Source organism: Lates calcarifer, linkage group LG1 (assembly GCF_001640805.2).
Source record: "Lates calcarifer isolate ASB-BC8 linkage group LG1, TLL_Latcal_v3, whole genome shotgun sequence".
In the NCBI taxonomy this organism is placed as follows: domain Eukaryota; kingdom Metazoa; phylum Chordata; class Actinopteri; family Centropomidae; genus Lates; species Lates calcarifer.
Genome location: NC_066833.1, coordinates 2850786 through 2877159, shown reverse-complemented (window position 1 = coordinate 2877159; position 26374 = coordinate 2850786). Strand labels below are relative to the sequence as shown.

The 26374-nt window shown below is 41.9% G+C and overlaps 1 protein-coding gene across 1 annotated transcript in view; it reads right to left on the bottom strand.

The window, feature by feature from the left end:
* kdm6a (lysine (K)-specific demethylase 6A) overlaps positions 1 to 26301 on the bottom strand; it is a 34222-nt gene extending 7921 nt beyond the window's left edge. The window contains 15 exon segments of the mRNA XM_018697309.2: positions 470 to 547; positions 643 to 735; positions 1916 to 2056; positions 2422 to 2641; positions 2987 to 3085; positions 4501 to 4627; positions 6624 to 6717; positions 8696 to 8730; positions 9198 to 9252; positions 13043 to 13163; positions 18186 to 18244; positions 21786 to 21835; positions 22132 to 22240; positions 25336 to 25399; positions 25541 to 26301. Coding sequence (XP_018552825.2) covers positions 470 to 547; positions 643 to 735; positions 1916 to 2056; positions 2422 to 2641; positions 2987 to 3085; positions 4501 to 4627; positions 6624 to 6717; positions 8696 to 8730; positions 9198 to 9252; positions 13043 to 13163; positions 18186 to 18244; positions 21786 to 21835; positions 22132 to 22240; positions 25336 to 25399; positions 25541 to 25710 — 1515 coding nt within the window. The 5' untranslated portion in view covers positions 25711 to 26301.
* Positions 26302 to 26374: the final 73 nt, after the last annotated feature.

The window sequence follows — 26374 nt, the reverse complement described above, 5'->3', positions numbered from 1 at the left end:
AGGTAAAAAATGCTTTTGAAAAACGCTTTTGCGCAGGGGGACACTTTTTCTCATCTAGAGAAGTGAGAAACAGATACATGATCTCATGTTTCAGTTCTTTCATAAATGGTTTCAGCTCAAAAACATTTTCATTAATACATAAACCTGACATGTAGAGATTAAATATTTAATGAAAATATGTGCCTTTACTTAATTCACCAGGTCTCCACACTTCAAGTATTTTTACTATCAAACTGGGCTCTTGACATCAGAAAGAAGACCATGAACTGATCCATTATCTCTAATATGAGCTAAAGAAAACTCTCACAATATTAAAATGTATTTAGACGCATTACAGAGGAGAATGACAGCAAGCTACAGTACAGATACAGAAGCTACATATGTTGACGCCTTTGCTAGGTTATAGAAAAAGCCATAAGCCCAGGGTCAGAACTGCACTGAGCGATATGGATGTGAGACATTTTCCCACCTGAAGCTTCTGTGGTGTTAAGTACCAGCTGGGGATCTGCTGTTGATTGGTGCTGTTTGCCCATGAGTCTGCAACACTCTGTAAGTGAGACAGAAAGAAAAGGAAAGTCTGTTCTGTCGCTCATATTTTCATATTATCCAGCAGAGAATTAATGTTAATGTTCTTAGCAGTACCTTAGCTGGACTGGCAGTGCGTTTCCTCTTAGCAGGACTGGCCTGTGGGTCTGTGTGATTACTAGCGGACTGGCCTCCCTCCCCCTTGCAGGCCTAGAAATCCAGCACAGAGACACAGTTTGTGATGACACACTGGGCTAAACTAATCGTTAGCAAACCTTCTTCTTCAGGTGAACTACACAAACAGTAAATGAGCCCTAATGTAATGTTTTAAAAAGAGAAAACAGCCATAGATCTCAACTTTTCTGCACAATAACAATGAAAGATACACTTGGTACTACATTTACATGCACAACAATTTGAGCATTTAAATATTGCATGTGTAACAATACTCTGATTAAAATGTGGTTTGTCCTCACCTTAATCTAATTGACAGAGGTTGATTAAGGTTATAATCAGAGTATTCATGCTGTGATTAAGATAATGCAACATTAGTTGCATTAATGGAAGGTTTGTTAGACATGCAGACCCTGTATTCAATTTTCACTGTTGCTGACACTATCCCAAAACTCTGACTGGTTGTTGAATCAATGTGTCCAGGTAACATCTACACACACATCAATCACACCTGAAATTTCAACATTGGAGCAAGTGGGAAAAAAGTGACCTAAAACCTGTTTTTCCTGTGTTTGGTGATAGCACAAATGAAACAGGTGCTAATGATGGAGATGATGTTATTTGTAGCCAAAAGTGGATGATGTCACTGTTGAGGATTATAATAACAAAACTACACCAAAACAGATTAGACAAGGAAAATAGGTATAATGTAAAGGTGATGTGTTGATGGAGGTAGGGGCAGCCTTCAGACCTTTTCTAATTTTCAAAAGATTTGACAGATAAAAGCCATTTACAGCATTTTAACAATTTTTAACATGAAAACTTGCATGCATTTTCAGCCTTGTCGAGTACGTTGTAATGACTCTACAAGATTTATGTATCTCTGCATTAAGGATAAGAGTTGTGGGACATAATGAGTTCCTTGGAGCATTGTTTCATAATCTTAACACTTGTCATGTCACACACAGTGACAATATGAAGGTCAACTACACTCTAGTAATTAGATTATTGCAATATAGGCCTCGCTCCGATTCCCTCAGACTATATCCTTTTTTGTTTCAGTCCAAAAGTCCAATTCTGGAAACATCAGTACTGTCTGATGTGGATAAAACATCTGATAGTATCAGAGTGAGGCCTCAGCTTTAACAGTCCTCATAAATTTATTTTTCTTTTTTTTTCCAAAAGGCTGGAGTCTCTTGTATAAGCTGGATCTCACCTGCTGTGCCTGTGCAGTGTTCAAGGCCCCCTGCCTGGACGTGAGCTCAGCAGGAATGGGTAGGCTCCACGCCTCCTCAATACTAGGAAGCATTTTACTCTTATTCTGCAGACTACCTGGCTGTAGATTACACAACTGAGCCTAGGAGAAATTGTGTAAGACACAATTAGTGTAATTTAGTGCTGAACTTTGGTTTAACAGGAAAGGCACTACAAAACTAAGGTGGTGTTTCAGGTAACTGTATACAGAATATAACAGAAATGTTCAATGCAATGAAGGTATGCTTTACGATTACAAGTGAGAAAATGTGTTTAAACACATCAATATGAATTATTATTCATATCTCAGTGGTCAGAAATCAAAATGACAAAAGCACAATCTGCATTTAAAAAGCCGATTGCTTTGGCAATAAACACAGCACTTCAATATACACACGCCAAAATACTCCACAACATCTAACAAACAGGGTTGGCTGAGGGGTATTACTCGTCTAATGCCAGCCCTACCTGCAGCAGTTTGATGCGTTGTGTGAGTGCAGCAGTGTTGAGGCAGGCCCTGCTGCGTGTAGCATTGATGTAGCACTTGATAGCGTCATGCGGCTGGCCGCAGGATTCGTAGAGGGTGCCCAGGTCCATCCAGGCAGCGGCGTGGCTGTGGTCCAGTTGAACAGCACAGATGTAGGCCTGCAGTGCATCCATAGGCTGGTTCTGCTGCTGGTAGAGCACCCTGGAGCAGAGGCAAAGAGGGGGGGATGATTCTCTTGCTATCCTCCAGGATCCTTATCTTTCTGAGCCATCCCAACTCTCAGTGACTCCCAGAGGACATGACCCACCCTTCATACATCTATCTATAGATACATCGTCACCCTCCTACTGCTCTCCGTATGTCCTCTGTCGCACTGCAGCTGCTATAGCTCTATGAGGTCAGGAGCACTAACACCCTTGAACAGACGAGCTATTATACACCAGCTATTTCTCCCTCCCTCAGAAACACAAGGATGTTAGCCTCTCTCTGCACATGACCTTTATTACACCTCTCAGTTTAACAATATACAACAAGTTGTGTTCTTACCCTATGGAGCACCAGGTGTCAGCACTGGCCTCCGACTTATCAATGGACTGACGGTAAGAGATGAAGGCATCCTGCACCTTCCCAATACTCGAGTAGCACCTAGGAGGAAACAAAGACAGGGCAGAGATATGAGTGACAACATCAGTAAAATGTCAGCTCTTCAGTAAAAATGCAGAGAAAATAAACATTTGTTGTGCTGAGATTAATTCCTACGTTTGCTAACAATGTCATTCATCCATCAGGCTGATGGCCTTGCATTCACCAACATCTACAACCTCTTTTACACCAAACCCAATGACTTGCGATGCCACATGTCAGGCCACATCAAACAGCATAATGAGCAACTGTCATACAACAGCATGCCCAGGCTCAAATGCAGAGTGCTTATTGTAAGGGGGTCATAACCAGAGTTTGTCGGCCAGCATGTGACGGCTTTTGGCTGGTATCATGCGTTGTTTTCCAGTAGATGAAAGCATCACCAGCCAAAATGTCCGGTGGAAAATATGCCAAATAAATAATCTGTTGTGTGATGTATAAAATATGTTGACAACTGAGAGGATAAACCTGGGCCTTATTTTCCCATGTAAATGACTGATGGGGACAAAAATCTTTGAAATCAGTGCAGCGCACCTGGCAATTAATACCAGACTCCATTGACAAAAACAGTAATTTTACCGAGCAGAGCACAGGAGCTGCTGGAGTACCACTACCTCAATCTGTCAGTATGTCTGTGTTGTTGTGTGACTGTCCAGTTGTGCAATAACTATTCAGAGACTTTACATAAGTAAAAGTACCATAGTAAGTTAACAGACGGACTAACTAACTGAACAGAGGTTTTACAGCAGCTCCAGTGTTCCGCTCTGTAAAATTACTGTTTTTTTATTAACATTTAGCACAACTCTGACATGACAAAGCAAACATCCCTCAAGGAGTTCAGTCACGATGACTACTTACATTACATTTACAATACATTTGTTGGATCATAATGTTGTCCTTTATTGTTGTTTAAATGCTGTTTGTTCTATACAGTAGTGAAAATTTACAGACATATTGACCATCAAAAAGAAGTCTAGCGTAATCTCTGGTTATAACACAACACCACTAACCCGTTCCACACAGACACTTTTTTTGCTGCTCAGGATGTAGCCAAGCCTAGCTAACACCTTAAGGGACAGCATGGAACTCGAGGGGGGGGTTGTATGCCTATCCGCTCTAACACCTGTGTGCATTCAGCTGCCTATTTGCTCCCAGGAGAAACCCAAACAACAGCACAGGAACAAGAGAATTTGGTGTGCATCACGTGCCTCCACTGGGCCTATGGAGCATTAATCACTATCAACTTTATGTGAGCAACAAAAACCTCATGTAGCCAAGATTATTATTGTATCACTGTAGCAGATGGCTTCTAGGTTAAACAAACAGTCTAATCAGGACTCACAAAACCTCCCTGGCTCCAACTGACTGGAGTCTAGCCCTGTAAAATACACAGACACTCACGCCCTTGTTTGTCTTACCTGCCGAGAAAGTACCAGGACTGGCCAGAGTTTGGGTCTGCTTCTAAAGACTTCTGCAGACACTGGATGGCATAGCTGTCCTTGGTGCCTTTATCGCCGAGCTGCTCCACCGTGTGATGCATCCAGCCTGAGGAGAGCAAAAGGATCAGGGGTGAGTCTTCAAATTCAGCTCAAACATCTCTAAAAAAACAGTTGGCTTTGCTCTTGCTCATAAGGTAGTTATTCAGTGCAACAGCAGAATTAGAGCAGTGTGGGGCTGAGTCACATGAAACAGGTAGAGTCAAGTACCTGAATCCAAGGGACACAAAAAAGATGAGACCACTGTCTGATGTGCAAATGGACCAGACTCATAAACAAAACAAATGGCTTGTCCTCCCAAAGCTCTCCAACCAAAGAGGAAGGGAGAAAAGAGGCAGACAAAGAGGGGGGAGGGGGTATTATTCACACACACAGACACTTCAGAGGGTCTTATATGAACCAGCCATTGCAAACAACTCCTCCCTCCTCTCCAACCACCTCCACAAGTGCAAAGACACACACACATCTAAGCACACACCAAGCAGTGATAGGGCAATTTGCAACAAATAAACAATCTCTCAGGAAGACAGTTGCAAGCAATCACAGACCTCCCCACTTCTTCTCCTGTACACCTGTGGCAAGCTCCACAGGTCACCATGACAACCCCAGCAGGCCAGACTGGGAATGGCTTTTACAACTGGGTGAGCGGGTGGGGGTGGCTGTCTACTCCGTGGAGAGGAAGAAAATGGAAATCTCTCCGCATTTGCACAGGAAATTGTCTGAAAACCTGTTAATCTGGATGAATCTTTGCTTTAGCAAAACACACATTTCAAGGCTCTCTACACAATCCACAAATGATCATCTGAAAATCTACCAAATGCAGGTTGATTTTAACCTCAGAGCTACACAGTCTCTTTTTTCCTGTTCCAAAGCAGATACCAGAAGGTAAATCAAATGTTCGTTTAACACAAAGACCATCAATCACCCCTCACAATTTGGCACAATAAAACTTCAGTCATATGCTGTTCCATCTGTATGCCATGAAAATACTGAATCCTAGACTCTTGGCTGCTAAAGTGCACTTTACTCTTCTCCTAATAAAATGGACTTGATTGGTACTGTTGCAGTTGGTGTCATATAATCACATTCTGACGTCAGCTGTCAAACCAAGGCATCTCATAGTATTTTACATAAAGCAGCAGTGCATCTCAAGAAATATGAAAATAAACATGTTTTTCATTGCTGCCTCCCATAGTCTTAGGGCATGTCCTAAAACCCAAATTTAAAATACACTAACTTCTACTGAGCTTAATGTTCAGTGATATATTTTTTAGCCACTATAATGAGGTTAGTGTAGGCCAATCAGATTTTGTTTTCAACTAATTGAGAAATTTCAGCCTGTAAGTATCATAGAATGAATACACAAACGTAGAATTTCTATAAATGCAAGTTCAAATTGGTCAGTCTGAGTTGTCATGACAACATATCACACCACATTTACATTAACCTCAACATTTCTCAGCTCGTTTTAGCACGTTATGTGGTGTCACTTGCATCACTGTTATCGCTGTCTTCTTGTGTCGCAAGCTGCATCTGGAAACACCTTTCTACATGACCTGAAAACATGGTCATCTACCTATCTAGCTTTGTAGCCAACTGGTGACTTGGTGCTGCCTCTGAGCCACATTGTCAGCACAATCAAATTCTTAGTGTCCACGTTATATACTACAACATCTGTCACGTAATGCAGATGTTTTTTCTTAAAACATCACGGTAAAACGTCATCACCTTGTGTGTTAAACTGAAATTCAAACCCTGGATTTCTCCCCAATCACTCCAGTGTGACCAGAGTCTACATTAAATTGAATCCTCAGAAATACACCCACACAGCATCATTCTGCATTTGTGTGCACGTGCCTGCATACACCCTGTGTGGGGGAAGGGAATAACAGACAACCAGGTAGAAAAGTAGGCAGAAAACTGGTTATGGGAATGAATATCACCAAGCAAAATGAACCCCCCTCCCAAAAAAACTGCATAAATCATAGAGTCCCACACAGTGCTGAAGCATTGTGATCACTTGGATGAAAGTAGGAGACACTCACCAAGTTGTTGCAGAGTGGTCGCCTTCACCTGCGCAGGAAGATTTTCCGTCTGCAACAGACTTTCATACGCTTCTTTTGCCGCTCTGTATTTCTTCTACAGGCAGAATGAGGAGGAAAACAAAGAGACACGGAGAGAGACGGAGAGGTTGTTTAAGCCAGACAGGATGGTCAGTGTGTTTTATGGTTCTATGTGGACAGACACAAAGAGTCTAAAGACCTCCTCACTCTCGTAATGACCAGCCAGACACACACACACATACGCATACACGGGGGAGGGTCAGTGTGTGCAAGAGGACAGGCCAGACTCAACATGTCTGGTAGCTTTAAGTGTGTCTGCACTTAGGTGTATGTGTGTGTCCACTGCAGTGCACACTTTGTATTTTGGGGAAACCTGAGCTGCTTGGTCTGAGGTGAGCCCACTGTTTGTTTTAACTTGGCGACCTTGAGTCTGAACTAGTACGTAGAGGTGCGTGCATGGTGCATGCATGTGTGTGTGTTTATGTGTGTGTGCACAGAATGAATGTGCTGTTATCAGCTCGTGTCTTCTTAAAAGAAACCCACCCCCATCTTTACAGACCCTAAAGCTCCAAATGTCCATAAGTGTGTTTGGGCATGTGGGCGTACGTGCACACGCGCACGCACGCACGCACGCACGCACACACACACACAGTCCTGGACTCTTCCTGTCTGCACACAATAAAGACACCTCAGGTTAAACACTGACACTTGGGGCAAATAAATGAGAGAGGCTCTTAGTGGTTCCTTCCTGCCTGGACTAATGATTGTCATCCAGATAGACCAGAGCCAGACAACAAACACACACACAGAATATCTGAATAGCTGTTTGACTCCCATGATTAATCCAAACAAGTTGACTCAGCTGAAGATTCACAAGTAAAGACTGAAGTAAAGAGCTGAAACTCTAGCAGCACAGTGTTTTATGGTTCAGACTACAGTTTTAAGTGAAACTCTGTAGCAGCTGACTGAATTTTACTGGATGTCACACTTTCCAGTATTGTTTCTGTTGTTATCTGACATTAAGTACAGTTCTTCACCTTATAACTGCCTTTAAAGTGACAACATGTAACTTTTGCAGCCACTTTAACCAAAAATAACAAATGATAACAACTACAACAACTGATCTACAGTTCAGCATTACTCTGGAACTTGCTGGGCCTGATTCCAGTAGTTTAAGCCGGTGCTGACTATCACTCAGTTAGAGGGAGATTGTACCTGCCCACCAAAGTAACATAAAGCAACAAGAAGTGTTCAGGGAGCAGAGTGGGAATGACAGAGGCTTCTTTCTCCCTGTTACAAGTCACTGATGGTTACTTAATGTTGCTTAAGCTAACATTAGCTACCATAACACTGCTGATGCCCATTCTGTGAACAACAGAGTCAATAGTCTCAACCAGCAGGCAGAAGTAGTAACATAACACAAGCACTTTAACATCTGAGGCATGCCAGAGCAAATAAGCTAGTGGCTTTCTGTGATGATCTTACACTATATAAATAAAACTGACTGGAATTTCATGCCTTATGTGTAGCCACAACTGAAAATACTTGGCAGTGGTGAGCCGTATAGGCCTGCTAACAAAGCTATGACATAAAAATCCAAACGCAGCTGACAATGTGGATTGATTGAGACGTCTGCTGGAACTGTCAGCTTCTATTAGTCAACCATCAGCAACAACTTAGTGACAGAACGTCACTGTCACATATGTATACTGCATTTATACACAGGCTTTTCATTTGATCAACAACACATTCAACCCAGGCTTAGAATGGGACTACTCTTCCTATGTGTGTAATTAACATTTTTACAAGAACTAACAGAAGTGCACCCTTTTGCTCACAAGCATTAGTAGCCCAAAAAAAAGGTAATTATAATGTGTGAACCCTCATCAGACTCAGAGAGAAGAAACAACCTGGCACAGACTTCAACAGAAAATGGTAACAGTGCTGCATTATTAAAACAGTTCAACTTATTTTAAAACTGTCTACTCAACTGTTGGTTTAACACTGAACTGGTCTAAATACTGGGACAGAAATTGTAAGAGATTACTGCTTACCTGGATCTCATACAAATGAGCAATGTGAAACTGAACTGTGGGGGAAAAAGGAGAGGAAAGAAAAATTAGGGTTTAGTTGTCAAAAATAATCAGTGATGGTACAGATTCATCCCGTGGACCTCTGTGTGTACAGATTGCAAACAGTATGGAGCACAGATGGGAGGGGGAGTGGGACAGTTTCCCCAGTGTGTACATATAATCTGAAATCACAGTGTGTATTAGCAATGTGCTTGCAAGCACTTCCAGCTTTCTCTCTCTCTCTCTCTCTCTCTCTCTCTCTCTCTCTCCTTGTGCTGTTTCCTAGGCAACCCCAGTCTTGGGCAGTCAGCAGGGAAATGGCAGCAGAGAGGAAAAATTGCTCTGTAGAAATATTCCTGTGCCCTTTCAATATGTGCTTTCTGCCACTGACAAGCTGGTGCATCAAATCTAATATTGCATTACACAGCAGCATGTGGCTGTTTCTCACATGTGGCCCTCTGGTAATTATGGCAATATCACTTACTTTCAGCTTTGGACAAAGTGCAGAGATTAGAGTCGATCAAAGCCAGCTGAAAATGCTGCAGAGAGAAAAAAAAGAAGCACTTTATTAACAACAGAACTACACAAACACACACACACAAAAGGATAATCAAGGGTCTGCATTTTCATTTTATTAATATAAAAAGTGATCTGTGAAAGTGAAATTATTATATTATTACTAAATCCTACATAATGGTAGGGAAAAAAACAAGGCAGAAATTCTTCTCCAGCCAATGTGCTTCACTAAGAAACCCCAGACAGATCAACAATGAGCAATGAATGAACCCTGGTGACTGTAACATGAGAGGACACTGATAGCTGCAGGGGCTGAACCACAGATATTCTTACTCTTCTTATCACTCAACTTGTGCCAACCTTCCCGCCTTCCTCATGTCCAACCAGAAGACAAAGCTCTCAAAATGAAACACTGATATCCAGCATTTATAACAGCAGCCTATCCCATCATGTGAACTAAAGACAGGGTTGCTGAGTAAAGCAGATGTCTGCAGGCTTAGCCTGGCTGCCAAGGCGTGGCACACTACAAACCAATATCTCCATCCAGGGTCATTGAACAGATTAGCCCATGAGTACATCACACAGCTACAAAGACAGTTGTCTGGGGCTTCTCCTTTGGCTTTCTCCTGACCCCCCTTAGCTCACATACAGCTCCATCACTGCCCTCATATGTAGGAAGCCATTATTTTTGACCTTATGCTTTAATAAAGTGATGTGTACTGTGGTGCATATCACATATCAGCACATGAAAAGTGCCTGAGCTGAGTGAAAAAGATCAAATTCCAGCAAGGTTTCTGATCCTGTAAACCTGCAAAGGGAGTACTCAGGCACCCATAGGTGGCTTCAAGGTGACAGGTTCCATTGCAGTGACTGAGCGGCACCATGACCCAACAGTCACACACATTTACACATTTAAAAAGGAGCCGCTAGTGTTTCTTAATTGGGTCAGTAGAAACAGCTCACAGCTCTTGAGAACCTCCTGAAACCAGGAACTGCCAACAAGAATCTAGCACACAGTTATGGAACAGACTGTGCAGCTGGAGCTGCCGTACTCCACTGAAAAAAGAAAGGCTATAACCTTAAAGGCAAATACCAATTATCTGAGGCAAAATATACATTCACACACTTAAAGAAGGAGTCTGTAGCCTTGCAGCAGCAGCTACACATGCACACAGTCAATGTCAGACAGATAAAAATCAAGAGCTATCCAGCGGGAGCTTTCCTTGCATGCTTCACCCAAGGCCGATGGAGCTTCTCTCTCACACTCACACACACACGTGTGCAAACACACAGGACCCTTTTTTGGATAAACTCCCTTTTTAAGCAGAGCTGTGAGCCACAGAACATCAGACACACTCATCATGGCCAGATGTCTTCATGTCAGAGAAAGGACTCTCTCTCACTCACACACACACACACACACACACACACACACACACACACACACACACACACACACACACACACACAGAAGTGTTACCTAGATCGCTGGCAGATCACACTCCTCCTGGAACCCCACTGCATCCTCCTGTAGATCTCTCCCTCAGTCTCCTCTATCCTTCCCTTCCTTCTCTTTCACACTTGCTCTACCACCAGGCAGATAATGCAGCAGGATTGTCAGCTTGGCATTCCACCTCCCTCCCCATGTCTCGCCTTCCTCACTCTCTCGCTCTCTCACTCTCTCTCTCTCTCTCTCTGCTCTCCTTCTTTCTCTGTCTCTCTCCCCCTCCTTCCCCCTTTTCTATCCTGGTGTCACTGATTACTATTCAGCAGACGGCTGCAGTGGAGAGTGCAGAGAGATGACACACAATACCTCAAAGCTGGAACAGGCAGACACACACCTCCTCTCCCTGTCAGCCCCCCCCCAATCTCACCTCCTTTCTCAGCTCAAAGCTCCTCTCTATGGCTACACAGACAGCCAACTCATCACCTTACCAACATAGTGCATGAATCCACTCTTGCAATCTCATTTCCCCTCCTCTCACTGGCTAAATTAGCAGCCACTAATGGAATTAACTTGGTGTCTATGAGTGTCTATGTACAGTACCGCGGGTAAAGAATATAAGTTGGATGCAGTTAAATGCGGTGGCTGCCTCCTAATTAGGTTACAGTGTATTCTCAGAAATGGCTTCTCAATCTCTTCCTCTATCCAATGTGGTCTGAGGGAAAAGAGGATGAATGAAGAGGAAGCATGCATCCTTCATAATAATCTGTCTCTGTGTTCCCTTCCTCATCCTCTGCTGTATTTTCTAACAATTTCCTGTTTTTCCTCTCTATTTCCTTTCTCTCTCTGTCCCCTACCTTTATTCAATCTGTGCTCGGCTAAATGTGCAGCCACCCCTCCCTGTAGATAACTGGGGCAGTCATGTGCATGTGGTGTGTGTGTATGTATGTGTGTGTGTGTGTGTGGGTGTGTGTTGCTGGCAATGAACCATGAGGGAGGGGCGCATCCAAGACAGAGTGAGGACGTGCAGCACGTGCAGCCTATTTAGCTCAATACTGTACCAGCTCAAGCATCAACACACACTCATGTATAAACAGGACATCATCTCCTTGACTGTACACAGTCTTGAATGTAATCACAAAAGCACAGAAGCTATCTTGGTAAATGTAATAAATGCCACCTTTGTGGGACTTATAATATTCAGCTTGCCTGTTAAAACTGTCAGAGGAGCTGACTCAACCATTGATATGGTATTATACTAATAATAATGATAAACTAAGTAAAGAAATAAGCCTGTAAGTACAACCAAGCCTGTAGGTTCAGATGTAAAACAATTCTCTGCAAGGCTCTATCATATGCTAATGCATTAAAATGCATAATACAAATCCCTGTGACCGAACGTCTGGAGTAGGACAAAGCCCAGGATCAGATAGCAGTCTGTTCCTGAGGAGAACAGGGACTCTCAGAACAATAGATCCATAGGATCCAGTCAGAGAGCCCTTCGTTACTGTCTGGACCGCTCACAGGTGTCAGGAGACAGTGGACAGAGTTTAGCTCAGACAGCTGGGACAGATGATCCACCAGCCTTTGTTAATCTGAGAACTAAAGCGTATTTAGGCAGGGAGGAAGAGGGCTTCTATGACCACACATCAGCTTCACAATACGGAGCAGCATGAATGGAAAATGATTCTGCTCTGTTCATGTTGTTGTCATTCACTGGCATTAGGGCTGCAACTAATGATTATTATCAATACTGATTAATCAGACAAATGTTTTCTCATTTAATCAATGAATCATTTCATCTGTAAAATCTCAAAAACGCATCACAAATGTCTGATGTAATTCCGTACATCCCATGATGACATCTTCAAACGTCTTACCAACTGTCTGCTGTCAGACCAACAGTCCAAAACCCAAACATATTCCGTTTTAATATCATGAGTGACAAAGAAAACAATGAAATCTTCACATTTATGAAGCTGGAGCCATCAAAAGTTTGAGATTGACTAACTAAATTGACTATTGATTAACTATTTAAAAAAAAAAAAAGTTTGATTATTTCAAAATTATGTACATTATTTTAATTGTACAATCATGTCTCTGTTGCCAGTTACTGCATGTTACTGTTACTCTACAGTAAATGTTCTAAGTGGAATCAAGAATTCCATGTTTGAAAGGTACAAGATATGTTGCTGCAAGTCAAATCCATTTTATATGAACTGTGCCCATGTGCAAGGTTGATAATTAATAAAACTTAGTATCAGGTCCTGCTTGACCTGACCATGACCTGAACCACAATAAACATTGTGACTCCCAAAACTTGTATTCAATCACACAATCTGAGAGTTTTTCCAGCCATTTAGATTTACCTTTAAGCTCGACTCGTAGTCTGTGTTGACTTTAAACATGAGTCCCAGCCTCAGGTGAATCTCTTTAGCTCTTGAGAAGCTGGGGTCGATGTAAAGCACCTCCTGGAACGCCTTGATTGCCCTGGAAAAAAACACAATAACAGTATGTTTAATACAAATATCAATACAAATAATGCATCTTGTTGCAGTAATGTCACTCCTTCATCTCATTCCACCACTGCCAGATTAGCTGACCTGTAATCAGCTGGAGTCAGTGGTGGTTTCACAAACATTTGCCAGAGCTGGGCAATATTGACTGTCTCAAAAATTATCATATGCGTGAACACTCAACATTGATAATATGGTGATAACTATGGAATGACTGTGACCATAAAGCATTAGAGATGGATTGAAATCCCATTTTTGAAAAAACTGCAGGAGAAAGTTTGTGATAGATTCAATCCAAAGCTTTCTTTTTTTGCTTGCTATGGCAGTGCATGTAAACACAGCAGCCTATCACAGACCAAATATTTCAGCATGTTGTTTCACATATTTTCAGCTGGGGAAAAAAGACTTTTAATGCAATGAAACTCCGCTACAGCCACCAGGATCTTCTACAGATCCGCTGAGTGAGTGTTATGGACTTTCCAATGAACAGCAGACCAGATGGGTTTTTCATCATATCTGGTGACTTCAAGATTGTTCTGCCAAAACTGATCTTGTTTGATTCAAAGTTGTTGCTGCTGATGACATTTCATGAGTACTGTATGTCAAGTGTATGTGTGGAAATGACTATAAACCTGAAACTGAACACACAGCTTCAGGTGCATCACCACCATCCTCTGGGCTAGAGTGAAGTCAACCTACATTTGCATGTAGCTGGTGAAATGCAAAATGAAAACTGTGAATCTGGCCTATTGTTGCATTCATACAGTACGTAGTCAGAGGCATTCTGTGTTTATTTCAGGTAGCTATAACAGCCGTAGAAGTTCAGATGGATCCATGAAGTGTAACGTACCTTCTTTTCCTTTCCCTATGCTGATAAAAAGCACTGATCTGACACCAGTGTTGTCTTTTTTTATCTGTATACTTCCCACTGAGAACTCATTGGAATTCCTTGTTAGGGATAGAGCGCAGATATTTGGCATTTTGACGCATATCGGCATCGGACGTTTTTTTAATCTGACGGCCGATAACAGATGAATTTAAAACTGGGTTATTTTGGCTCTGATGCAGCCGTGCCTCTCTTGTCTGCAGTCACTACTGTCTCCAGCATTGTCCTGCCCACAGCACCATCTGATTGGTTACACACAGAGCCACGGCACAGGTAACAGCCAATCAGCAGTGAAAGCTGTGCATGCTCAGTGCTCACACACTGAACAACTCTGCTTTTTGCGCCACAGTCTGGTGCTGCTCAACTGGGACTACTAATTGATTTGAGACTCACATTTCTGTGCAAATTTTATTTAACTTTGTTTTATGTACTTTATAAAACGTCAGGAAGCTGTTTATTTATTTATTTAAAATTTCATTTAACTTTCTAAGACCTGCTGCTGAGCCTGGGAGCTCCCTGCACTTTTTGTTAAAATTTTTAAAAAAAGATGTCTATTGTCTAAGATAAAAAAAAAAACCTTTAACATGTTACAAATCTGAAAAGCTGTTTAATAAACATATGTTTAAAGGCATTTAAACAAAGTGTTGGAGTTTGTATTATTCAAAGTTTTGACACCAATATTTTCACTTTTACTGCAAATGAATATCAGCTCCAAATATCGGTTATCGGCCTCCTTGACTAGTAATAATCAGTATTGGTATCAGCTCTGAAAAAACTATATCGATCTATCATTATTCCTTTTGTCAGGTATCATGAGTCTGAGGATGGTTGTGATGCTAAAAACTGAGACATCAACCAGCCATGACTCAATCAATGTAATTGGAAAACTGTAACTGATAGCAGCAATGCAGCATTTTAGAATGACATTGACAAAGAAACTGCATATCTAATATGCATCAGATGCTCCATGATCGATGACCTGATCAGCTTGATAAGGTCAGTATCAGCAGGATACAGATCCATGACTGACACTGCACTTTCACTACTTGAGCTAATGCTAGCGTCCCAGAATGAATGGACAATAACTTCACAGCCCCAAATCCCTGAGGTCTTGATTTAGAGCTTTTAAGATGTTAAGCTTTTAACAATACTATGATGTGCTTAAAAGTTTAACATGAGGATTGGACATCCTGTTCCTTAATGACAAGCTGTCTTTCATTTACACACTACAGCTAACATGCTAGATACTAACTACATGTCTAAGTGATGTAAGTGATTGTCACTGTACTGTTTTTTCTCCAAACATTAGAGTGGTGTCGTTGGTTTTTCAATAAAACTATCATAAATAGTACAGTCACCATCAGACAGAGAGCATATTAACCAGACAAGAGCCAAGAGTTTGGTTTTATCAGCTACATGTGACTAAATGTGTGGGTGACAGCTGTCATTATGGTCTGCAGAAATCAAGTCAACAAATGATTTCACCTCTTACAGTTTGTTAAACAGTTAACAATGTTTGTCATAGCCTAATTAAAATTGTAGCTTATATGACGCAATGATTTCTTGGAAGGAAAACTGTGAAAACTTTAGCAAATGAATTTGTCCTTAATTTGTTGGAATAAACTATCCAGTGTCTGCAAAGTTTATCTGACGGATGACCACAGGGCTGACTTCACAAGTGTAGTGTATCATCTGCAAGAGGTTAAATGCTGAGAGACCGCTGTCATGTTAGCAATGCATTTTCCACTCCTCTCTTAACAATGTTTAAAAAAACTATTCTACAGAGACACGAGCATATTAAAACATAAAAACAAACACGAGTTTCCAACTGAACTCACTCACTGTGTAGCTATGACAACAATGGCAACTGCATGTCAGCATGAAGCCCTTCTCCTGTATGAAACAGCAGAGCACTGAGCTCACTGTGCGCCCCACACACACCCACACACACACAGAGCTGACTGAACTCATTGCCCCCTTTCCCTCCTACCCATCTCCCTCCCGCCCTCCTCATTTATCTGGTCCCTCCCTCCCCTCTGTGCTCTGCGTTCTCCTCCCTCAATGGCAGAATCCAAAGTGAATGCTTGGAGAGCACAGCTCTTCTACAGAATAGGTTGTGACACACAGCATAAGGCAGACTCCAGCAACGAAGAACTGCTTTAGAAAAGGGCATCAGACAATAAAACTGCACATTTTTCTGAATAAGCCAGACAAACAACACAGTTTGGCTCTGTTATATGGCTGCCATTTGGTGCACTATTTGCAGCTTTTACAGCATAAATGATCCACATTTGCATGACATTTATAACCTAATATTTTGATTCAAAAGCCACTTTTGGATGAACTCTGTAAGGACCATGAACAGACAGACAGAACAGACTGGACAGTTGGACCAGCGTCTCTCTTGGTGAGCACCACCTCAGCCCTGTGAATGTTACTTCACAGGGCTGACAGCTCAGCATTCCTTTGGACCTCGGGCTCAGGGTGACGTAATCCATCCTCGAGAGTCCGGCATGACACCCTCCCATCCCCCACTGTCACATTCCCCACGCCTCAGGATGGGGACATACAAACTTGGCAGGACAATAATACTCCTTCCTGGGCATGGATGGGCATGGATGAGAGGTGGAGGGGCAGCAGAAGGCAAAACAGAAAAGAAGGGCCACTGCAAGCCAGCAGAGGTGGGGGAGGTACCAGCGTATGATGGTAAAATTGCTCAGTTCAGAACCAGTGCAGTGTTAACTGCCTGATACACCTGCCACTGGAGGAGGTAACAGGTTAAGTGAGAAATGAGATGGCCAGTGAAATTAACTGGTCAGTGTTGCCTAAACCCTGAGCTGTACAACTGAGTTTAAGCTACAATTTGCAAAGGCACAATTATCGGCTCTTGTCCATGTTGGACAGCTGGTGGTAAATATCCAAAACACAAAATGACAGTAAACAAAGAAAATTCACAGCTCTGGTGTGAAGATTCAACCCAAGCTCATTTATTAAACAGCTGCATTTTAATGGCTGTAAAATCATAGCCTGAATGTGCCAAGGTAGAGAACTAAAAAGATGACACTTCACTTGTAACAGACATGTTGTCAAACTGAAGGACTGATGGGGATTATCAAGCCCACTGTAGCTATCAGCACTCCAAGAAAGACGAAAAGCTATGATGGCAGTGGTGTTCTGCTCCCTGTGGTAGAGAGAGAGGCGGGGCTCATTGCACCCAATGTCGTCCCAAACTGGATCTAAATCTGTACGATTGAAAGCACACATTCAGCACCACAATCCCCTCAAGAAAGTGAGCCACGGTGGGTAATGGACTGACTGCGAACAATAAACATGCTGCATGCTATTTGAGAAATTCTTCCTTTTTTGGTCTATTCCCACAAACAAATTAAAATTCCTGCCACTGGTGAGGATTCAGGGCTGTAATGCTGCTTCCTTGCAGCATTAGAGCAAAAACTCAGGTCATCCAGTTAGAAGAATGTTCAAATGAGCGGTGAGGTTTCAAGTCTTGGCTTAAATTAAGAAAACAGTAATGTTTTTTATGGTAGCTTACTAAAGCAGAAAAATCATGCTCAATGGGCACAAAGGTAGCAGGGGAAGACAGATAATGTCAGCTGCTATTGGAAACCTGTCTTTTTTATCCCCACATCTCTGGCAATAGCGTTCAATTGAGGACACTTCAGTGACAAATACTTTACAGGAAACACAGAATAACACTGCATGTATATGACAAGACACAAAGATACCCAGGTAGAGAGAGCTCAACATGTTAAGAGAAACAGTCTAACATTTTAGGAAATATACTGTCTAACTGTGTCCACTACAGAATCATAAATGGAGCCAGCTGGACAGTTCTGCCCATTTACTGTCTTTGTGCAAGACAAGCTAAACACATCCTGGAGCTAACTCTGTAAAATGAAATGAAGATATCGATGTTCTCATCCTTCTCAAGGTAAGAAAGCAAGTGTGTATTTGCTAAAATGTCAGCGTATTTCTTGAAGAAGCAGTAAAGCTTTGTCAAACCATGTTTCCAAAATGAACAAGAAAAATCATCATCGTAAGACTGGCTGACACCATGCATGCAATGAAGAAGACGTTTTAAAAAGCACTTACCACTGAAATGCGTTGTAACGGAAGTAGACCATGCCAAGGCCATATAAAAAGGCAGCATTCTGGAGAAAAAGTGTTAAAATTTGTTACAAACAGTCAACACAGAAGTACTTCGGCACATTGTAAAGATTACAGTTGACATCATCATGATGATGAACTACTGGCTTTTAGCTCCTTACCAGGTTATAAAGGTATTTTACATACATCATGTTCATAATTAAAAATGAGGCAAAACATCTCTTTACCAGTTGAAGGTCACGTTCATTTATTTATCCATTCATGTCTTGGTTTTTGGGGGCACTGCCTGATAATTCCTACAGTAGCTGTTGTACATTCATGCAAGAAACCATTTTCTAGTAGAAGAAGCCATAAAACACACCCAGACACCCCCATGCTGCAATAAGGGCAAGCAATATTGTTACTATAGGCAATAGCACTAATCTTAATATAACATATCAAAAAGACATGAGACCCACCAATGGACATGCATCAGAATTACATTAAGCCCTGTCGAAGACTGACAAGAAGCTGACACCTCATCTCAATCATTACAAACAGGACTGTCACCTTCTTCTTTAGAGTAAGATAAAAATAAGGTATCAAGTCTCAAATTATTAATTATCACTCGAGTCAGCATCTGCTACTGGCTGCTCTTTCATATGGAAGTTAAACTACAACATGTAGATGGGCTTTTTCAAACTGATTTTCTTTTTTCAAAGTTTCAACAGTAGTGAGCAGAGTTACATGACTGAATGAATGAGATTCAGCCAGAGAGTCGCACAAACCCATTAAGCATAGATCAGTGCATTTCCATCATCAACAAGTTGACACGTTTTTCTGCCCTAAAAGTATCCCCTTCCCTGTTAGAGGACAAGTTCCAGCCTTTATTATCACACCAGTCTAGCCCTGGCCAATAAAAGCTCTGTTTTTTTTCTTCCAAAACTCAGGCTATTTACATTACTACTGCCACCAAGAAATGTCTGCCCCACACCATCATCTGGCAGAGTGTAGGACCTCACATCCTTATTTCACAGTGGAGATCTGTAATACCGAGAAGCCCAGAGCTGTCAGATCTGATCACAATTGAACTCTCAGCACCTCTGTTTAATGGGCATTCCAAACACTGAAACTTCAAACCAAACAGGCCTATTCATCCACACAGACAGCATGGGGAGGACAGGCTGGACGCCATCATGTCACAGCTGATTGGACAATTTATCTCCAGGCCATGAGCAGGAACTGTAGGTAATCTAAACGGAGGCGAATATTTCTGGAAATAATACTGAAATCCACAGAATAAGATCATGCCCTCAAAAAATCCTACGCAGCTAATTTTGCTGGAATGACAAATAATGTACCTTTAGCCAAGTTAAGCAAAAGAAAAGTCAGAATCCAGGCCTGCTAAATGTCAGGGCCAAACAAGGCCAACACTTAACTGATCAGCCAGATCAATTGACAGCAATATATCAGGTGATAACTTGGTAGTGAGTTTCAGCTTGTTGTTTAACTATCCTGAACATAGATTTACTGTATTGGTTCAATCACACTGCTTTGCATCAAACAGAGTGAGGCATTTAGCTGCTAAATATTGGATGTTTTCCTCAAGAGCTGGTAGAGACCAAAAACAGAGCTTAAAAAAAGAGAGTGAATGTTGGACTTAGACTCATCAGGTGTACACAAACACAACACCAAATGAATAATAATGTTGCTCTGTAAGTACTGGAAATGTAAATAAGCAACTGCCTGGGGGCGCTCCATAGCCGAATGGTTGGGGCACATACCACATGGGCCTTAGTGCCCTGAGCAGCTGGTCTGGCTGGACCTTTACTGCATGTCATTCCCCTACTCTCACTCCCTATTTCCTGTCTCTCTCCACTGCCCTGTCAAAATGAAGGTGAAAAATGCTTTGCCTTTTTTGTGCAACATTTTGCAAGTGTATTACACTTTATAGAGTTTGCTACTTATTGAAAATGCATTTGAATTTCCTGCTGAAGGTGTGAAGAGTACGTCTAAATGCACAAGGGTGCGTGTAGATTGTATGATAGCATCAGTCTTACATATTCATTGTATGTCGCACTGTGTTAGACCACTGGGTCTAAGGAAATCTTTGCAGTTAGCTGTCAGACAGAACGGTATACACTTTGAGGCATGTTAGATTGTGCAATAAATATCTGCTGAATCAGAGCACTACAATGTAAACAGATGCAAGAGGAGACATGTCATTAACTTGTATCAACCACCAGCAACACTCAAAGCAAAACAAGCTTTGGTCATTGCTTGTGCAATGCATCAAAAATCTCAAATGAAGACGAGGACAAGGGCTGGATTTTGTCCTGAGGTGCATATGTTTGTTTAGCAGTCATGTATTTGGCATTGCATTGCACCATTTCATGTCATATTCTGATTGGTTAGTTTGAAGGTGTGGGTTGTAGCTACAGACTGTGACTGTGGGATTAAATTCTACACTGGCCGTTGGTGGACATGTCTCACCAATTAGGCCATCACTTAGCACTGATGACCAAAGATTTCAAACAGTTCCTCTCACCACTGTCAATATTCATCTACATCATCGACAGCCCAAAGTCTGTACAGAACGCAGGACATTTTTTCTAGATGCAAATTGATTCAGCTACAGGATTCTCATTTCTGCTCAGTAACATTTAATTTCTTTACCTCTCAGAACAGATAAGTAACATTTGCTATGCTTTCAAAGTTCACTAAAATTTCTAGCAGACCTATCAAAAAGGCTAATACCCCCAACGAGGAACAGCATTATTAAACAGCAAAAAGGGGGAAAACCCTGCTATATTCCCATTTGACTACAACCACAGATCTATAATCAACTGTCAGACAAACTGGTAGAATCACAAGTGATCCATTCCTGTGGACCAAATATGCTGCTCTGTATTAGCACTGACCTGAATTTGAGTTATTATCCATATATAGTGCATACACAGCAGTGGGACAGTGATATGTCTTTCATTGTTTGGTTCTAGATACCAGCACACTGGATTTGAGATTAACTTATTTTAGAGTGTCTGAGGATGTTCACATTCATTTTGAACTGCATGAAAAGTCCAACAAAGCACCGCAGTTTTAGGGAAATGCAGCAGATAGAGGATCTTTCACACATACTTTTAATGGTCAAACTATTCTTAACTGGCCATTTCAGTCACCTGACCACAAGCCATTTGAACATGTGTTTCACCTGATGAAGACTTAAAACAAAAAGTCCACAAAAAAAGCAAAAAGTGAAGATGGCTGCAGTACAGGCCTGACAGAGAGCTATTAGGATGGACACCAAGTACTGACTGCTGACTAAAAAATATTAAACAGAATTGGGTTCATTTACACCTAAAACTGAGAGACCATGTATAAACAGAAAGTGTGTCACTGCACTAGTGTTCTCTGAGTATTCTACTGTGTGCTGCAATGGTCTGTGTTCGAAATGAGGACCATGAGGGCCCAACAGCAGACTACACCAACAACAGTTTACGAGGTCAGAAAGAACAGATCGTTCCCAGCAAACAGTGCCTCTAAAAGTGCTACAAAGAAGATTTCACATTGGATGTGTTACGCTTGCGTATTGTTGTGTAAACTCACCTTCCAGTAGTCCGACTGTAAACTGAAGTACCTCTGGTATGCAGATAATGCTGCAAAAATTGAGACGTGAATAATAAGGTGAGATACAGAAAGAGAGAGAAACACAAGAGTGAATGGTTTGGGACAATGTTAAAAGCTCAAGATATTCAATTCAGCTGCATTGCTTCCCAGCAGGAAAGATGTGAAGACAAGCACAAAATGTCTAATCAGAATAACCAGGTTTTACTGGTGTTCACCTACATAACGTGTTCAGAAAAACAAAGCACATTAAATGACTGATATTTGGGAGGAGGGGAGAGTGAGAAACAATGACAAGCAGAAAGGTTCCTCGGATTGAGAGTCTCACCTTTTTCATAGTCCTCCAGCAGGAGGTTGAAGTGGCCCAGCTGACAGAAAATGTCAGGGTCCACTTTCCCCTCTGCTTTTAGGATGAGGGCATCATAGCAGCTAACAGCCTACATGAAAGAACAATAACAGTGCAGAGTTAGAGAGTTTAACAGTCAGTATATCCTATGCATGCTACACAAAAACCACCAAGGTATAAAAAGCCAATATAATTACAACTTGACCTTAATGCCTAGGCCAGTAGTTGAGGTTTATTAGAGGTGATGATCAGACACTGCTGACTGACTGATGTGCTACTGAGGGTTCCAAGCCTTCCAGGCTGTTTTGCATAGTACCAGCTGTACGTCCAAATATGGACCTTGTCAGTCAGTATTTAAACAACGGCTAAACAAATTACTATTGATAGCCCATGCTGCAGCCGCAGAAGAATAATGATTAGCAAATGAGTGTGAGTGTGAGTGTGTGTGTGTGTGTGTGTGTGTGTGTGTGTGTGTGTGTTCGCTCGTTGGATTCAATATGTCTCATTAAATTAAAACTATTTCAATAAATAAAAATGGGTGTTTTATGTTTAATAGAGCATCATCTTCAATATATAGTAATCCTGTTGAGTTTTGCAGTAACAAAAATGAAATGGATACCAACTATAGCTTTCTAAATCAATTCAGTAATGCATTTGTCATAAGACTGAACGCCCAAAGCAAAGCACTGGGTGAAATGAAACCATTGCACTGGGATATACAGTACTTATTCTAGTGCAGTTCTGTATGTTTTTACAATATGTTCTCGCCCAGACTATTCTGAAGTTACCCAGACCTTTGTGCATTTGTGTATTAATGCAGTGTTTTTTTGTAACCTCGTGGATGATGCATTCTGGTATTCAGTATTACAAAAGAAGATAAAGGTTTCTCTCACTCATGGAGCCTGCAACATCACCACACTTAAGTTATCTGGTTATAGCAGTCGGCAATGCTAATACAAGAACTGTAAATCTGGCTTGCAGGAGCAGGCAATATAGAATACATTTTATATTGGCTTCTTGGTTTGAGCAACTTGCAAGTAACTTGTGATCCTTCTAATTTACATTTCGCTCCATCCAGCACAGGCACAATTCAAATGACACACAGGGAGCAAACTATTCGGAGGTGTGTATTTGCAGACTCTGGCTCTTGTTATGACAAAACTCTGAACAATTCCCTGGATTATTTTTAAATTAAGTGTCCTCAGCTCATTCTGATACCAATCTGCTGAAAGTCTTTTTTAGCAGAAAAACTAGTGAAATTTAATACATTGCAAGTTTCAAAATCAAATTGTTAGTTAATCACATTGTGATCCCTATCACCTTAACCTCACAGTTCTAAGCATGCATGCCCACATTCACAAAAGGAATCATCCACAGATATGTCATTCCCTCAAGATGAAAATCATTAAATATTAGACACAGTTTGGCAGCACTGGCATTATACCAACTGTTCTTCTACTTATGAATTTGTGCCACAGAGGTTAGATATGGCCCAGCAGAGCACCCTGCAGAGATGGTGTGATTCAGCAAAGAAAACAATACACTTCCACATGCTGGTGAAAACTATACTGGCACCAAAATATTATTATAATGTTTTTTTCTTGTATTTAGGTGCCCTGGCTCTATATCTGTGTAAAACAGTGTCTCGTGCTGAAGTAAAACTCTTCCTTCCCCCACAGCTTAACATGGTAGAGTCCAAAGAGAGAATGTAAAGGGAACATGGTATCAGAGCTGATTTATTCCACCAAAGATACAGCAGTATTTGATGTGACACAGCCTTACACAAAAAAGATCCATTATCAGACCATATATGTTTAATGTTGTGATGTGAATGGGCCTGTCTGGCCAGATATATGGCAGGGTATAAAGTAAAAAGGGAAAAAGGGGAATAACTGAGTGCATGGCTGGGCCTAATGTGAAAGTACACCCTATGGAAACAATGTTCCCAGCTAACCTTAGAAGAAGAAACCCAGCAGCCACATGTTGAAGACACAGGTCAGGCACAGGCAGCGGCAGTAACATGGAGTGCATGAACACGGTTGCTGTGTGTACACCAAGCACCGTTCAGTTCGTTAAGTGGGTGCCCGTGGCTACTTGTTTAATGGGTCATCTTTGTTATTAACCCTGCACGCCTTCGTCGTGATATATTTTACTGCGAATGGTGATTAGCCTAGCCACCGCTGCTAGTTAGCTAGCAAACGTTTGCTGGGTATTTTCTTCCCATCCCCGCCATCTTGGGCCAAGTCAAGCAGCCATTATTTTTGCAACCCTAAACTATCACTGTGCATTTGTTTCACCTTCAATAATGTCAGCTAAGTAGTCTCATATTAGCAATACGTGCGACCGAAGGAGGGAGAAAACCGCTGGACAGTTAGCCGCTACATGCTACCAGAGTGAGCTGACGCACAACCCAAACTCTCCGCTGCCGTTATTGAGGATGGGACGGACGGTTGAGTGGGATACCAACATTTCTGTCATCTTAACGTCTCTCCTCTCATTGAAGTGCATTTATTCTCTTGTGGGGCACATTGCTATACTTTTGCACGGCATATATAACAGGCAGCAAGGTGTTAACATTTGTTAATCTCACCCCAGAGTCCCATAGTTTACAACGGGTGCTTGACTGCACCGCAAATGTAACAAGCCAAGTAAAAGCAGTTGCAACATTAATGTGTTTTCCTCACACATGCCTTTCTTTCCTTGTGGACTATAACGTTGATAGCGATGTATATGCAACGACAAAACACGTTTTCAACAGTCGACACCAATGCTATCACGTAGCATGGTACCTATTCTCTCATATACCGATGACACAACCGATTTTAGCAGGGTGGAGATTCATATCGTCCTGCAATTTTACTGGGGCACAACGTTGTGTCTGCTACTTTGGGCCTGTTTAATATTGTTATAAATTACATGAATGCATTGGGGTCGTTTTTTCCTGTGCACGGTGGTGCAAATGTTTCTTGGTATTTGCAATAATCATGTCCGTAACTGAGAGCTGCTTTTACAGTCAGACGCTGGTTCATCTTCAAAGTTGGGGAAAATGTAAGCTTGTCTTATGTCGCGGCTAGTCATACAGCAAGAGTGGCGTTGGGAGGTCTGTACCACTTATTTCAGGTGGGATATGCACTAATCAGGGGAGATAACGGAGAGAGGCGACTGTGATCCTATTCTGTGGCATACCTTTAACAGCAAGGCCTTCGTTCTGGCGCCATCTTCTTGAAGCCTATGAAATCCAAACAGTGAACTGCAAGTAGAGGACAGACAACACACAGGCGGTTCCGTATTACTTGGGGGCATTCATATTTGTTGTTTCAAACTGCGCGAAGAAAAACCGAAATTACAGAAAAGCACCAGGTGAGACTGTTCACACAAGAGATCATCTAACCTGTCAATTCCGACCAAGCTCTCTTTCTCTTGCGCTGTTAGCTTCGGAAAGTCCTCTTCGATTTCAGTCGCTTTTCCCGACGCCATTTTCTCCTCGTCATTACCAGCAACGCCGAGACTCCGGGCAGCAGCAGAGGCAGCGGCGGTGAGCGACACTCCGCACGATTTCATGGAAAAGAAACGGCAAGATCAACGGGACCGAGCAACTCCGGCAAAATGCAATAACAACCAAAGTGTTGCACACCTATCCAGGACTAAAACGGGGCGTAGCGTAATTCTTGCCAAATCCTCAAGGAAATGATCCCTTCAAATTACCTTCCACACTCCTCATTGTACATCAAAACACAGCGTGTATTCCAGTGCCAATTTATGCATGAAGTTGATGTAATGTTGGGATTTAGGAGTGAGTGTTATTTGATAATATCGCAAACTTCCCCAACCATCGGCTCAAAGTTGTTGTAATTGTGTCACAGAGGCAAACGCACGCCGCCACCGTCGGCACGCCCTCTGCCCATCCTGACCAATCAGTGGTCTGTGTCTGCGGTCACATGACTGTCTCCAGTTGATGTGTTGCGCACACGCGAACGAACACACGCACGCACACATCAAATGGGCTTCTAAGACCCGCCCCAAGTCTCATGATTGGGTCCTTACGCTATATTATGATTACGTAACTGTATTTTAAGGCAACCTATTGGTCGAAATACCTGTCATATTTGTCTATGGGGGGCGGCTGTCAAGGATGTTTGTTGCAACGTTGCACAAATACAGTACTTTTTGATAGATAGATAGATAGATAGATAGATAGATAGATAGATAGATAGATAGATAGAAC